This window comes from Ambystoma mexicanum, chromosome 8, assembly GCF_040938575.1.
Source record: "Ambystoma mexicanum isolate Mex_15411 chromosome 8, UKY_AmexF1_1, whole genome shotgun sequence".
In the NCBI taxonomy this organism is placed as follows: domain Eukaryota; kingdom Metazoa; phylum Chordata; class Amphibia; order Caudata; family Ambystomatidae; genus Ambystoma; species Ambystoma mexicanum.
The window spans coordinates 334,848,163-334,864,958 of NC_090929.1; the positions used below are offsets into that span (position 1 = coordinate 334,848,163).

The 16,796-nt window shown below is 43.2% G+C and overlaps 1 protein-coding gene across 3 annotated transcripts in view; it reads right to left on the reverse strand.

Moving 5' to 3' along the window:
- Positions 1 to 6,459: 6,459 nt before the first annotated feature.
- The window catches only part of FBXW5 (F-box and WD repeat domain containing 5), a 168,313-nt gene continuing 157,976 nt past the window's right edge, over positions 6,460 to 16,796 (reverse strand). For all 3 annotated transcript variants that reach the window (XM_069609772.1, XM_069609770.1, XM_069609771.1), the window contains exon 9: positions 6,460 to 9,765. In XM_069609772.1, coding sequence (XP_069465873.1) covers positions 9,519 to 9,765 — 247 coding nt within the window. In that variant the 3' untranslated portion in view covers positions 6,460 to 9,518. The remainder of the gene's footprint in view (positions 9,766 to 16,796) is intronic.

The window sequence follows — 16,796 nt, forward strand, 5'->3', positions numbered from 1 at the left end:
TTCCTATACAGGGGTGGGTCTTCCATTTTTAATTAGAGGCGAAATATCCAAAACATATCAGTCTTTGTCGTGCCCTGGGGCAGTCCCGCACTGAAATGCTATGCAATTCTCTGAACAAGAGTGTTCACTATTTTTAGAGAGGCACAGCTCCACCCTACTGAGGAGGTCCAACCAGAGCGAAACACGTTTCTGGGGTTGCTGTTGGTACTCTTGTTCAGAGGCGAATTGCCTAGCATTTCGGTTGGACTGCTCCAGGGCACGACAAAGAGCGATATGTGTTCGACATTTCTCCTCTGTGAAAGATAGTGAGCTAAAGACTCTGGGTAAGGCTCTCGTAACCAGGACTAATGTCCGGCAGAGCGACTCCCAGGACCATCCATGTTTTTGCATAGGGATAATAGTATCCAGATCAGCTTTGAACCAAACAGATCCACCAGCAAAGTTAAACGGAGCATAGTTCGAAGGAGGGAACCACAGTGATCAAGATAGTCATACGCACTGAGATAGGTCACATCTGAGAGAGTAAAAACCAGCAATGGATTGACCTGTTGGCGATTAAGAATAGTTTTTTTTTTTTTCACAGCCACGGCCCATCACCCAGTTATTAAAGCATAACAGTAGGGTGGGAGAAGGATACTATTGCATGCTCCAATGTAGGTCGTCGTTTGCTTGTTGGCATCCCGCACCAGTAAAGTCTCTAGTTGTTGAAAAATCTTCTAGCAGTGAATCAAGCAGAGTTCCTTTGGGACTACAGGGCTCATGGAAGACTTCTTGAATGTGTTCCTAAAGACATGTGGGGAGATAGCAGAAATCTGCAGGGGATGGAGATTATTAATCTGAGAATATGGTAACAGCAGCAGATGCTGGACCATCAATGGGTTTGTAAGGTATTCCAGGTTGCTTGTAACGGTTGTTTAACAGTTGTGTTTTTCTGTACCCACATTTAGAGGCATAGACATTCCCTTTTATTTGTTTAATGATTGTTATTAAACATTTGAAAACTATTTCAGAGAAACAGATGATTAGATCCATACAAGGGTAATTTTCCATTAACTAATAAACTGGAAAAGAAATAGCACAACACTGCTATGGAAATGATGTAGCAAAACAATGCAAATGTTATAACAGTGTGGGGATAGTATCATAGTTAGAGAGTTAATGATCAAATCACCCTATGATGATAATGATGAACCGACAAGGGGAGGACGTAAAAACCAGGTACAAAAGGAGAGAGGCGAGCATTTGCAATGGTCATAAAGTGGGTATAAATAGTTAGAAGAAACATGTGATAAACATGTGAACATCCTTTGAAGCATGGAAGCCTTGGAAATTCATGAACCATGAGTTGACATATTGTGAAAGGATATTGTTTAAAAACAAACAGTCCATTTAAGATCATGCCTGACTCAACATCAAGATGCGTTGCCATGCAGAGTTCCAATCTGTGAATGTGACTAACATTGTTCCACCAACCCTTGCCCGATAGGATTTTGGAATCCTTCCAACTGGCAGTGATGAGTTTGATGGCAATAAATAAGTCAGAGACCAAAGGTGGAATGTGTTCCTTCCGTTTTAAGGGCTATACTGCCTAGGAGTATGTTCGTGGAGGTTAGGAGGAGATTGATTTTGAAAATGATATTCAGGAGAGACCATACATCATGCCAGAAAGAATAGACAAAGGGGCATAGGAAGAACATAGGACTGTAGGATCCACATATCACCACAATTCCAACAGCATCCATCTGTGCTGAATCTAGTTTTCAACAGGCACATTGGGGTTAAGAAGGCCATGTTGAAAGAAAAATAGATGTTGAGGTATGTTGGCTGCTGTGGAAATAGTTTTGACGCTAGTCCAGAGTGATTCCCAGGTTGTGTCAAACTGTTCCCCACAATCTGCTTCCCATTGAACTTGGATAGACCATCTATCAGTGGGGGAGTTAAAGACTCACAATGATTTATACAATTGGGCCGCTTTGACATGGGAGTAATGGTCATGGTCCGGATTCTTGTGGGGTTGGGAATAAGCTCATTTTGAGTAAAATTATCAAAACTATTGAGGCATGCATTAAGTAATTTGTCATAAAAGCCAAAGTCTGATGAGGTTAATGTGAATTTTCTTTTGAGATCTTCGAAGGATTACCAACCAGTAGGGTGATATATTTGATTAATGAATCCGATAGACCTATCAATCCAGGACTTTCTAAAAAAATAAAACGACTTTCCATTAAATGAAATGTGTTTGTTGCTCTATAAGAATGGTGAGAACTTAAGAGTCAGCAAGGGAGTAGAAGGTAAGAGGAAGGTACGAAGGGAGGAGACAGCAGCCTTGATCGGGATGGTGAGCTTAGAGGAGAAAGATCCAAACACACACATCAAATCTTGAGTTTTGATAGGGGCAATTAATTATTTTTCAAGAAAAAAACAGGAAGCAAGGTCTTTGGTTTCAGAAGAAGTAAGCCAGATGCACAATTGCTTAAATAGAAATATGTTGTGGTAACGTTTTAAATCTGGAAACTTGACACCACCATGCATGAAGGGGGCGTACTGATCGCAATTCTCTTATTTTTTGCAAATGCTCCAAAGGAAATTGAGTAGGATAGAGTTAATAGCAGAAAAAAAAAAGATATGCGGAATGGAATTGGAAACACTTGTAGGTAGTGGAGAATAAAGGGTGAAAACACCATCATGATAGTTTTGCGACACCCCCACCAAGATAGATATAAGGGAGACCAGAGAGAGGCAAGTTCCTTAAGTCTATGGAGGAGAGATGCAGAGTTTAGTTTTAGTGTTTTTGGTGGAAGGGGTGTAGAGGAGAACAAGATATTTAAGTGATTTGATGCATCACTTAAAGCAAAGCATGTTAATTTCATGTTTGAGGCAGAATGAGTTGTGAAGTAAGATCTCCCGACTTGTCCTTATTTAGTTTACATCCAGAGGCTAAAGAGAATTCATGTGAGACTGATAGTAAAGATGGTATGTGATTTTATTTTTTAGAGGATGAGAATATCATCAGCATATGCCACAATGTTGAATGCTCGATTACCAGAAGTTATACCAGGGATTTGACTATCACTTCGAATACGTTTTAGTAGAGGTTTGAGAGAGAATACATAAAAAATGGGTGACAGAGGGCAGCCTTGTCTGGTGCCTCTTAAGGTGAAAATAGGAAGACGATTGACCATTAATTAAGATAGAGGATTTGGGATTGGAGTATAACATTTTGACCGATGAGATGAAACCCTCCCCACAACCTTGCCATCTTAAAGATTGGAACAAGAATTCCCAGCTAACCCGGTCAAAAGCTTTTTCGGCATCAAGTGCAATGGCAGTGTAACCTTGTTTGTCTGCTTTATTTTTCACAATGAGATAGATAGCATTGAGCAAGAGTCTTGCGCTTGAAGAGATGTGTCTTCCCTTTACGTAACCAACATTATCAGCTGTGATAAGTTTGGGGAGGTAAGATTTAATTCTGTTAGCAGGTATTCTTGCAAATATCTTGCATTCAATGTTTATTAGGGAGATGTGCCTGCCATTTTTAGGGAGATTAGAGCATTTTAGAGCTTTAGGAAAGTGGATTAAAGGTGGCATCTGCAAATGACCCAGATGAAGAAGTTAGCAAAGTAGGTGACGCGTGATCCGAGTTTGGGGGATAGGATATTGGAAAAGTGGTGAAAGAACTCAGTAAAAAGGCCATCTGGACCAGGTGCTTTACCTGTCTTCAGATCTAGGATTGCCTGATTGATTTCATAGAGATTTGGCCCTCAAGACTACTAAGATCCACTTGGGGATAACAGTCTCTATTAATGTTCTGAAAGAAAGAGTGCAGGTTTTCAGGGGTGATGGCATCATCTGTGAGTAAAGATTAGAGTAAAAATTTTAAAGACATGCAGAATCTCATCGGAGTTAGTGACTTTAGTACCAGTGTTATTTTTTAATATGCGAGATAAAGGTTTTTTCTTTGCGTGATTTGCGAAAGGAAGCAAGAGCTTTCCCTGCTTTATTGGAGGTCTGGTATATCTTGGATTTGAACTTTAAGATGTTGTTCGATGCTTGTTCTGTAAGTTTTTTGTTGATTTGCATACATAATGATAAAACACTGAATTTAGGCTGCGAGGGGGACTGGTAATACATTTTCTGAGCTTTAGAGAGTTCAATAACTAATTATTCTAATTCCCTTTTATGTTCTTTCATCTTTCTACTGACATACTGAATGGTATGACCTCTCAATGCAGCTTTGAATATATCGCAGCTGTAAACCGTAGCGGTGTCTTCATCTTTGTTGTCAAGGAAGAACCTATATCAAATGTAACATAGTATGGAGTCCGTGTCCGCAGCATAAAACAGGAACAATACAATAAGGTAGAATAATCTGGGTGGAGATTCAGGTGCTGCAGGTAGAAGGCGCAGGTGGTGACAAGGTATCCATATTGTCAGCTTTGAGGGAAGGATTTGAGATCTGCAGGGACATCAAAGACAGACATTCTCCCATTATGTGCGACTTTGAAGAAACGGGGATGAAAAAGACCATATCTGATGTTGAGTTGTTTAAGGGCAGGACGATGAGAGGAACTCTTTCTGTCGCTGTGCAGTCTTTCGAGCAACATCTTGAGAAATGTATATCCTGTTACCTTGCCAGTTAAAACATTTTTTTCCCTTTGCCTTGGATATAATGAACTCCAGCTGTGTGTATTCCATTAATAAGAAAATAAAGAGTACAAGGCATGGGATGTGAATGAGCAGCTTTTAGGGGGCCGAATCTGTGCGCATGTTGAATATTAACGACAATGGGCCTCATTACGACCCAGGCGCTAATGGGTTAACGGCGCCGTAAAAGGCTGCGGCGCCGTTAACCTATTAGCGCCTAATTACGAGGACCCTTTGCGGGACGCGACCTTAACGGCTGGTTTTACCAGCCGTTAAAGTAGGGACCCGCAAAGGGACTTTGGTGCTAAGTACAGTGCCGCAATTTGCGGCACCGTACTTAGCTCCTTCCCCATTCCCATTCAGCCCTATGGGGCAAAAATGGGAATGGGGAAGGGCCCATGGTGAATGGGGAATTACCGCCCTGCAAACCTTGGAATGGGGCGGTAATTCCGCCATTCACCATGGCGGACCCCGGCATGGACCATGGTGCTGATAGCACCATGGTTTAGCGCCGGGGTCGTAATGAGGCCCAATGTCTGGTGGAATATGGAGAAGTGCAGTAAGCATTTTCTGCAGGAAAACAATAGCATATTTATCTTCACAACCTTCAGGAAGGTCTGAGATACAGAGATGGTTTCTTCTTCATTGATTTTCAAGCTCTTCATTATGCCTCTGGAGTTATTTGACAGTGCTTGCAAGTGACAGTACTCTAGGAGAGAGGTCTTCTATCAAGCCTACTCTGTTTTCCACTTCTATTCTATTTTCGAATACACCCCATCTGCCGTCAAGTTATTGCAATTTTAGATTGGTAGTTTCAATGATCTCCTGCAGTAATAGCTCCATGTTGGTGTCAGAGGAACTAGATGGAGAAAAGTCACTCTTGGGCCTTTTCAGTGTGGCTTGGAGCATTTGGTAGAGTGTGCAAGCCTTTGACTGCCTTTTCCTGATGCCCTAATGTGCACCTGAAAAAGCTGTTGTAATATTCTGAGAATATAGGGTTTAGGTCAATGGAATGTCTTTGGTGGTATTCTGGGTGGTGACAAAACTAATGTCCCAGTTAAGATTATAGCTGTGCAAGACTAGAGAGATGTAGGACAGTCACAACCAGGCGATAGAATAAGCGAAAATTAAAGAATTCTCACCACGATACGAAGCAGTTGTTGAAGATAGTATTGAAAAGCTTTCCTTTCTACTTTAATTCGTGCCTTCTGTTATTTGTTCAGCAGATGGCATAGGCGAGAGGCTCAGTTCCGGAGACTCCTGGCGTTTGCCAGCAAGACCTGCCATGTCACTCCTCAGCTGTGGCTTCTTGCTCAGACAGCTGCCGCCGCAGAGTTCAGCAGCTCTACTACAGCAAGTTTGCCCATAAAACTGAAATGAGTTGTAGCACAAGACAAACAATGTGAAGTGGAGCTGCTAGCTATAAATTAAAATTAATAAACTGTAAAAGGAATGCTGCAGGCATTCAGGAAGTAATATCGTGGGCCAGAGGTGCGCGTACAGGCAGCCATCAACCTCAGCACCAAGCCACGCCCCCTCGACCCTTTTGAAACGACTAACATTACATGTGGTGCACATACTCACAATATTTACACTTACATTCACTTGGTTTGAAGTTTGCTGAATTAGCAGTAAGTTTTGGCTCTGGCTGTTGGAATTTGTTTTGCTGCTTGACATTAGGAGGAGCAAAGGAGGCTCTGTAAACCCAGATCTTGACATTTCAAGGCATTCCAGCCACGAGATGTAACCGGATGAACTATGGCATCCACTCAACCCTTTAAGGTCCTTCTAATGAAATGAGCGATTCACATAACATTCTGTGTGCGCCTTAGCAAAAAATATTTATTTAGCGCCAAATGAATAAGTGCAAAATAGAACCACCACCTTTGAGTTTTTGCAAAGGTGCCATAGGAAGCAGGCTATGATAACTATCCAGCAAGCACCTTATACACATCACCTGGATCTTACCGATTACCTGCCTCGATCACAGACAGAGGGTACAGGACAGCCAACTACTGGTGTGAATGAGGCACATTTAGACCTTGCTTAGCTTCCTAACATTTGGTTTTCATTCAATGAAGGAATCCTGAGACAGCAGGTATTGCATGGAAAGAGCCCTGCAAGGTCACAACATGCCACAGATCAGACATTTAAGTTGATACAGCCAGATGAGCAGCACTGAACCACCAAGCCATATTCACTCCTTGTCAATAGTTCAGGGGATACCACAAAGTGAAGTGAATTTGCACACAAAGGTGTGCCAGGGGTGGCCTCTTTATGAGCGCTGGACCGCAAACCATACTACTACCGAAAAATATCTGAATATCAAGTGGTGAATATTTTGCTGACATTACAACCTTCTCTGTGACCTGCTGCAGGGGCAACACCAGCACATTACAAAATGAAAGAAGGACCATGTGAAAGAAAAAAAGAATAGAAACAAAGGAGTCCTTAAAAAGGTCCGTTTACCTTTGGCATATTACCTACAATGATAAATAGAAATAGGAAGTGGCAAAAGCACATGTGCTCATATAAAGGTTGTGGGCGGACTAAAGAGGTCGTTAGTGTTTTGGGAGTCCTTTCACGTGAATGCACTTTCTACCACTGCATGTTTTGGCTACCCTACAATATGGGAAAGAAAAGGGCCTCAACTCCAAGAATAAATAGATTTATCATGCAAAGAAACATGAAAATAAATAGTTTAAACATTCATACTCAAGTGCAGCAGAGCACACTTCTTAAGTAGGTTTAAATAAAATGTACTGGCCCTTAAAGACATAGTAGTTAATCTTGACCTCATGTCTGCAGGCCTCTCATGCCAATTATTGGCCAACAGAAAGACCAACCCGCTGGGAATAAATGTGCTAAAAAATTCAGATGTAAAAAATACATTTGAAAAAGGTTTTCCAAAACGCCAAAACAGAAGAAAACACTGCCCTAACGGATGGAAAAAACACATGTTCACTGGACAAGTGACATGCACGCACTTTCAATTCCAATCACAGCTGGCAGGAGTTTTACTGATCTGTACTAATATAGTTGATTTCCAAGTTTAACTCTTTAGCTAGTTAGAAGTAGTAGAGCTGGTCGGGGGATGGGGGTGGGGGAGGGGAGTATGGGGGTGAGGAAGTCGAACTAGTTTTTGAAGCTCGGCGGGCACAAGCGACAAACATGAAATCATTATTTTAGGATCATGTTTTGTAAAGCTCTCAATGTATAAGGTGGGGGATATCCTTTAACTGGAAAAAGCAATCAATGTCTACAGTTTGCCTGGGAAGAGATAGCAGCTCCCACCTGTTGGAAGTGTGGCAAGCAGTGGCAATGCTGCATCTATTCCTGCAGCCTGTGGGAACCTTATCAGTGGTTGGCTAGACCCTTTTTCAAAATAACTTAGTATACCATTTTTCCTTTTCAGTGTGATAAATGATGCATTTTTCTTCAGCAACATAATTAATGAATTTTGCCGGTTGTGTGATTGATTCAAGAATTTCGTACTAAATTTGGAAATGTAGTATGAAGCAGGAGGTGGTTTAGGCTTGGGAGGAGGGGGAAGTCACATTTCATCTATTGTAAATGGATTCCATGAAAACCGTGCATTTTGTGTATGCTCGCCTGGGGGCGGGGGGTGAGGGGGCAGAGAGGGAGGAGGAAGAATCAGCACTCGTCCTTTTTGCAAATCTGCATAAGGATTTCGGAGCCCCTAAAATAATCCAATCAGGGAGCACTCGGTGAATCCTTAGTGGGTTGCAACAGACAACCAGAGCCAATCCTGCATATTGTATTTACAGGACACCAAGCCATTCAGAGAAAAAATAAATCAGCTGCCAACCCACATATACAAGTGCTTAATTTTTTGCTTTTACCAAATCAAATCAACACGTCACTGCCAGCAACGGAAAAACTGTTGAGCAGTGTGCAATTCCAAGTCGGTCTCATTCTGCGCCACTGCCCAACATTTCTTTCCCAGGCACTAAATGCAATACAAATTCTTCTGTGGGGTGGAAACAACGAATGTAAACAAGATCATACATCGAGCAAATATGTGCAGACCAAACCCTGATGCAGAGGCGCGGTTACCACCTGTGGAACATCAGTCAGGATTAGCCGCATCAACAAAGCAAAACAAGAAGAGGTTGGTGGAAGTTAACAAAGGCGGTCACATATCCAATGTCCTGATGAGGTCCAAAGTTCTTACGCGTACATGACTTAAAGCTGAACATGTGTCACTCAACATATCACATGGTCTCCATCAAGCAAACCTACTGCCATAAGTACACATCCCACAGAGCAATGGCCTTTGCAGTGATCATTTCTGCTCCACCTGTCATATCTTGTGCTGAGTATTTCATCCCAATTTCCCAACTCACACTTTCTTCAATGTTTCATTCTCCCTTTACGCTCCAGCACCGTAAACGTAAAAGGGGTGGGTGCAATCCAACCCAAAAAATAAAAAGGTATTCAGGAAACAGAGCCTCAGCATGAAGAAACAGGATCAGAAGCGGTCTACACCATCTTCCAAACCACAGTGACTGCATTTAACGCTGCCACTGGAAACCTCTTGGAAGGCTCATGTCCTAACACAGAGAGGCTCTGAGTCAGCTACAGTGCCATCATATGCTAATATTCCCCAGCAAGGGTGACCTCCATGGTGTATATATTCCAAGAAGGGATGATCATGCTCGACCATCATTCCCCGCCTCCAACCGGTCGATACAAACCTTTTACACTTTGTTTGAACCTCCTTAGAGAATCAACAGCAATCAAGTTAGCCGTACTATGTTGAGCAAAGTCACCCTGCTGTTTATAGGAACCAGACAAAAACAAACTTAGTAACAAAACTTTAAAAGCAAAACAGGGTCCATGACTGCCAGGCTTCAGTTTTTATGATTCATCAGCCAGGAGAATAACAGCTTCCGCGGTTTGGGCTTCTTGGCTTGAAGGTACCGGTTCATGCGTGGGGAGCGCCACACTTTGATGGTGGCATCATCGCTTGCAGAGAGGAGAAGCTCTTGGTCTGTGGGGCAGAAAACCACAGAATTCACCACATCCTCGTGCTGGAGTTTGGCCAGGCAGATGTTGTAATGTCGGTCCCAAATGTAGCCATGACGATCCTCGGCTCCGCTGCAGAAATTAGACAGAAATTGGGTAAGAATCATCATGAGCGTTTTGAGAAATTCTAGGCTTGCAGCACAATTGTGCACATTCTATATGCATGGCCTTTCTAATTGCCTCGTAAACACCTCCAACAACAGAACTCAAGTCCTACAGAATGAATGCAGCCTAGAAGGCAACATACATAACAGCAGGCCAAACATTACCTGCCCATGCTGTTCTACCAACACTTGAGGAGGAGGTGTGGATAGAGAAGACATCAAATCCATTTCCTAAAATATTCTATACTGTTTAGGCATAGTTATTGATAGGATAACCCTACACCACAAACTAGGTCATGGCAGACTTTTGAACAGCTCACACCTGGAAACCGCAAGGTTAAACACAAGGCTGCCCTCCTCACAATCACCAATGACCCCACACAACCCCTTTCCTTAAACTAACCTGCACTGCAGGTCCATTTGAATTAGGATTGCGTTGAGAGACCAGTATATAAGGTGCGTGTAATAAATAGTATCACTTAAACTGGTAGTCTTATGTCCCTACACAGGCTAACTGCGCCCGTTATCAAAACACAGAGCATTTCTTGCAAAATATAGGAGGAAAAAAAGGCGCAATTCCACACATGCACACACCGCACAGACGCTGGCTTCAATTCCTCATGGCCCCACCCTCCATTAATGTTACAGCCAATGGAAGGGGGTGGTAGCTTGTGGGGTGTAAAGCCAATCTGACACATGTTTCCTGCTTTTTTTATTTACTCAAGACAGAATAAAAGCGACAGATCACACTAGGTATAACACCAGTGTGAGGCATGAAGGAAACACGACTGGTTGACCTGACAGAAGCACTTATTGAGCTAACTGTAAATAGACCAATTTCAAGGTACATTTTTTTAAACTCCCAAAGCACACCCTCCTGAGGTGTTCTTACAGTTAAGCGGATTCCAATTCCTAGCACAGAAGATTCCCTGCACCTCAAAGGCAGTACATGAGACAATTTCAACTTTTTTTTTTAACCTTTTTGTCTCTGAGAAAGCCCGGCCGAAAACTGTTAGGATCCACTCATCCATGCTGGCACTCACTCACACGAAGGTAGCAGTGGACAAGAACCCCTGTACCACACCACTTAGACAAGGGGGGGGGGGGGCAACTGCCTCTTGCTCCTCCAGTTCATAAGCCCTTACATGCATGTGAACCTATAAGATATATCAATGCTTCAGAAGTATATTTACGGGTAAGTCACTTTTCCCCAGCATTGGCCTTTTATGTTTTTTTTTTTTTTTTAATAGAGTCAGACGCTTGTTTGACTAGAACATCAAAGAGATTGTCCTCAAGAAACTGGTCGAGAGGTTGCCTTCCATTGAAGATATTCTTCAAGGGTGCCAGTCCCACTCGAATGTCTGTTCAGGCAGCAGAGTTCACAGAACAGCTTCAAAGACATGGCTTTAAAAGTGGCTAAACATTGTATCCACCAGAATATCAGAGTTGTAGCGTTTCCTCTTGTGGCAGGGCCTCTTATTCGCTCAGGCAGCTGCCTCTTGGATTTGTCACAGCAGAACCTTATGCCATTCATCAACCATCTGGGGATTGCTCACTCTAACACCACAGCCTGACTTTTTTTCTTTTGCCCGTTGGCCATTATAACTTATATGCCGTAGGCCTTTGTTCTGTCAACTTAGTAACTAAAGCCTGATATCACTACAAAGGTTTGGGGTATTATCTCAGCCTTCACATCTGGATTGAGATGGAATTCAGACTATCATGGGTAAGAACCGTGGGTGAGTGAATGCCACTTTGCGTGAAACGGGACATATGGAATCCGCTGCCGAGAAAGCCTGACTCTCGCTCACCCAGTGATTCAATTTCAACCAGAAAGCCATTTTTCCATATGAGGAACTGGAGTTCCACACAACACATTAGTTCAAAGGGGTCAACACGAGCCTGGTGAACGCTACATTGTTCTCCAACTCCACAGCCTGCACAATAAGCTCCAAAGAAAATCCCTTGCAATGATATTTTAGACAAACGTGCCTTGTTCCAGTTTCTTAACAGGATATCTCTGCCATGTGATTTCCGACTGGTGTGCTGATATCGCAAATTCACCATATGAAGGAAGCAGGAAGATTACCACGTGGTCAGCAAGTACAGGTATTTAAATGTGTGCCTTGGCATCATTGGCAACAGTGCTTCCACAACCTGTAGAACCAACATATTGGGAAAGTTATTCTTCTCGCAACTTTCCTCTAGTGACTTTAACAAATACCCCTAAACATATCTGCTTTTAGTCTTGATCCTTCATTGGTGTACTGGTGTCCTACTAAGCTCTGCAGGAAAGGAGATAACTTTAGTCACTCAATGTAGTCAACCACAAGATCCAAGTATTTGAGGCTGAGGACTGCTGCATGGACAAGCACTGGCAAAACCAACCACTGCATATCAGACCTCGCTCTCGATAGGGAAGACTTGACCTGGGGTGCCTTTCTCCTCTGGACTGAACATATCAACCAGTCTGAAGCTGCTCCACATCCATCACATCCCTAAGGTCAGAGTCATTGCTGGATTTGAATTTGGCCTGCAACCTGCTCGAGATGAGACTGTACTGCTATATAGACAGTTTTCAGCCTCATTGCTGGCATCCTTACTGCTCTGCTCGGACCTTTGCCAACGTGCTGCAGTCATTGCTCGTGAAGAATTCTGATTGCATTCCTCCAGATGGCCAGACAACCCTGTTCTGGAGCAGATCAACATCTACCACAGTCTGCTGCTGCTACTGAAACCGAGAAATATTCACCCTGACATGAGGTCTTCACACAGGCCTGACCCAACTGTTAGTAAATGCCTTGAACGGCACAGCCTGTGAGCCTTCAGCAACTAAATCCTCCATGAGCCAGATTGTCCACACTGATACCATGTCCCAGGCGGTTATTTATTTTGCATGTTGGAGTTTGGGGGTCAAGATACAAGTCCTCTTATCCCCATTTACTTGCCGTGGGCATGAAGGCCTAATCTAGAAAGGTTGCTATAAGCATAGGAGCCTGAATCAGGAGTCCCTCCCATCTACAGTCTTCTAGGGCTTTAGGACTGGTATTTGTATGTAATTTAAATAGCACTTATTGCCAAAGTGCATCACAAAATAAACATGGTACAATAATATACATACATTGATCTACCAGTAAGTTTAGGCAGTAGAGGGGGGATATGAAATGATCCTTTAAGTGGGACCAAAAATGCAAAATAGAAGACAGGGATCTAATCCTTGGTGCAAGAAGTGCAAAGGAGCAGAAGCGTGATGAGGCACAAGGTCGTCAAGGGACAGAGAAGGAACTGGGATTGAGATCTCAGAGCACAAGTAGTAGCCTACATTCACCCATGGCTGGAAAACTGACTGTGAACCTTTTTTTTAATTGAATTTCTTTGATTGATAACACCACTTGCCTGGAACAGAAACTCTGGAAAGTGCAAAAAAACACTTTTGTACAGGCGAGTTATAAATGGCGTATCAAGGATGGACTTTTAAAGCATATAGTTCTTGCGTGCTAAGGCATCCCAGCCATATTCAAGCTTGCGATCTTGTCTATAATCTTTTCTCAACCAATTTAGATATCCTACACTGCACATACACCCATGTCTAACTGTGTTAAATATTAAATTGGTAGGTAATACATTCCAGCATTACCAAACTGTAGGTATGCATGTTTCGCAGTGCCTTTACTAAGTAGTGAGTCTAACCTGTTGCACACTATGATGATAAAACAAATATGGTGTATTTGTGTACTTATCTGCACGGATCTCTGTTCCTTAAACGAGTTTGACTATTGCAATTACTGCCACTTTCACCACTCTGTCAAATCACGAGTTGAAAAAAAAAAGAAATAAGCACCAATTCCTCTGGCAGAATTCCTTCCAAATAAATGGCACTAATTCCTCTAGATAAATTGCAGATTTAGGCACTCGTTGTGGTAATTGCACTGTTTGTACAAGTCACAATATCGCCACAAACTGGTACCAATTTGTCAAAAAAACAATCACCACCTAATATGCAGAGGTAAATGCAGCCATGTCCAGAAAAAATATGCCCCAGGTGCATCCAATTGTCTTCAAAGGGATATTTCTGGTTTACACCTTCACCAACCTCACAGTCTACCGACATGCAGCCCCTTTAAAATGGAAACGAAGACATAACACATCCCCTTTCTTTACATAGCCTACAAAGGCATGTGGGACAGCAACACCAAGGCTACCACCACATCAAAGGCGGAGGTGGTTGTCCATTTCCTGTGCTAGACTATCCACCTGTGCCCTCAAAGATGGGCTGCTGATCACCCTGTGTCGCCTCAACATGAACATCCTCATGAACCTGCTCACCCGATACAGGATGACTTCCCCAGTAGGATTAATATCCAAACTTCAATCCCCTACACACCTGCTGAAGCTCGTGTGTCCTTCACTATTGTGCCACAGGAACATTTCAGCAAACTGTATTAATGCTGCGGTATGTTCCAGCCAACATTCTCTGTATTGCTGGTTCAGGTGCTCAGTGCAGTATTGCACATGCATACAAGCACTTCTACGTGGCTACCTTCCCACAAGAGGTAAATGCCACCTTTCTACAGCATGGCACAATTTCCTAACTCAAAAGCAGCTTTGTACTAGGTCCATGTGCATTTGCAACCCCTCCCCAGGCATCAGAGCAAGTGCTCCGGAACGAGAAACAGCGGATGGCCTGAACAGCAGACAGACAGTGATCCACTCCCATGCCGATTTCCCAGGTTCCTCCCACGAGAACTTGGTGGTAGGGGACAGCACCCTACTGGATATATTGACACCCACAGTGGAGAACATGCCTGGATCATGGATCTGTAACGGAATCACAAAACTATTTTGCATGTGGCGGTGAAGAATTGGGTGGGATGAAAAGGACAAATGTATGGAAAGAAAGTCAATGGCATGCATAAATACCCACAGCTTTACCAGAGCTGCATCCAATGGGTGACCCGGCAACAAGTAACATGGCCCAAAAGACCACCAAACCATTGTGCAACCATATCTTAGTAGAACTCGTAACCAGGTTCACATCGTACTAACCTCAGAACTGCAAGTCCAAAAAACATACTAGCCAGATCAGTAGCTTGGTCAGAGAAGCACCAGTAAAAGGGCACTTGGGTGTCTGGTGGCACAATGCATGGGGTCGATTGTTTACCTACAGTCCAGTGGAACATGATAAAAACAGTATTGTAAAGATACAGACACACAGAGAACGCAAGCTGATTCAACAGAGGACAAATCTCACCAAGCACATGGATAGCCAACATAGGACTATTCATTCAGGAATGATGGGGGTGGAGGATGACAATGAGATGTTAATAAGTGTCAATCATCCCAATGCGCACATATAATTGCCCTTGGAGGAATTTCAGTCCGGCCTCCTAGTTTACTAGGGCGTGTGTAACAATACATGCATCTTCATGGAGCAGCTGATCCAACAGAAAACTCTGGTCATGTCTTGCTATGTGATCAGTCCTTTTAACTGCACCAACTGAGCAACACAGTAGTCTGCGAGTGCCTGGTCATGTCTACAAAAATGTCCCATTTTGCCCTCACCACGGTTATGCAGACCGTAGCCTACGAAATAGAAAAATGAAGCCGAAGAAGAGACAGTACGGGTGCTAAACGCAAAAAGGGACAGAAGGATGCAGCAGAGGTAGAATGTCGTGTCATGTCATGATCTGGGTGCATGTCGGTCCAGTTCACTAACCTGTATATCTGTAAAGCAGAATATAAAAGCTGTGTCCTAAAGTCTTTCAGACAGATTGTGTTGCGATGCTTTATTGGGACAAAAGGCCATCTATATACAATTTAAGGTTTGGGCGCACGGGGGACTCATTCTGTCAATGCACCAACTGGATACCATTCCCATTGCAGGGGACTCAGGATATCCCAAGCTATCTTAGCTCATAACTCCCATTCATAACTCTGCATCAGTGCTTGAGGCAGAATACAATGATGCACACTGCCGGACCAAGTTCGGCACTGAACATTCATTCGGACTACTACAGGAAAATGTCTGGTGCCTGGATCGGACAGGGGCCCCCAACAAATAGCCATGGGAAAGCAGACAATGTTGTCATTTTGTGCTGTATGCTGCACAATATGCGCATTCAGAGGAATGCCCTAGGGCTCAAAATTAAGATTCCACGAGCAAGAGCTAAAACCAGCCCCTGGGTGTCGGGCATCACCCAGAAGGAAGGAGCTACCGCACAGCAAATCCAACTTCTGCATGAGATGAGCACTTTACCTTTGCCCATTATGTATAATTTCTTATGTTTAAATGTGTACTAGTTGTGTTGGAGCTGGAAGCATGTGCAAGGGAGGAAACCGTGTTGAGCATGGCCGCAGGCACAATTTTTTCCCGGCTGCACGTTTTTTTTAATTTAAGATGCTTCTTTGCTTCATGGTCCAGTGCCGACAGCTTCACAGAGGCTACATGCCATAAGCATGGAGGGAATGTACATACTGACGGCCAAAACTGCCCAACTGCTTCACCACACAGGCAATTGTGAAATGATAAGGCCCCTTTGATAATGTGCAAAGTGGTTTTCTAGATCCTGAATTCAAACGTAATTTTTCTCTAAAGTCCCAAAACAGTCACCAGAACACAGCATGCGTCTGCTAGCAGGTCATGTTTCGGCCACAATCAAATGTTCAAAGTTTCAAAAAATCCATATTCGGGTAGATGAACATTTTTTTGTATTCCACAGAGCCAAAGCAATGCAGAGGACTCATTCATCCATACAAACCAATTTAGAATTTGTTTATTCAGACAATTATTTTGCCAACTCTTAAAAAATCCCTCCTTTATTGCAGTACACAGTTTACATATACTTGATGCTACAATAGCTTTGAAATCTATGTTAGGTCGATTTATACCGCACGCCAATCCCCTCCAAGGGCAGTCTTCCAGGCGCTCACGTGGGTCTACAAGAAAGAGGACAGGGTTGGTTAGTGAGGGAAGAATGATAGGATAGGACAAGAAACTGG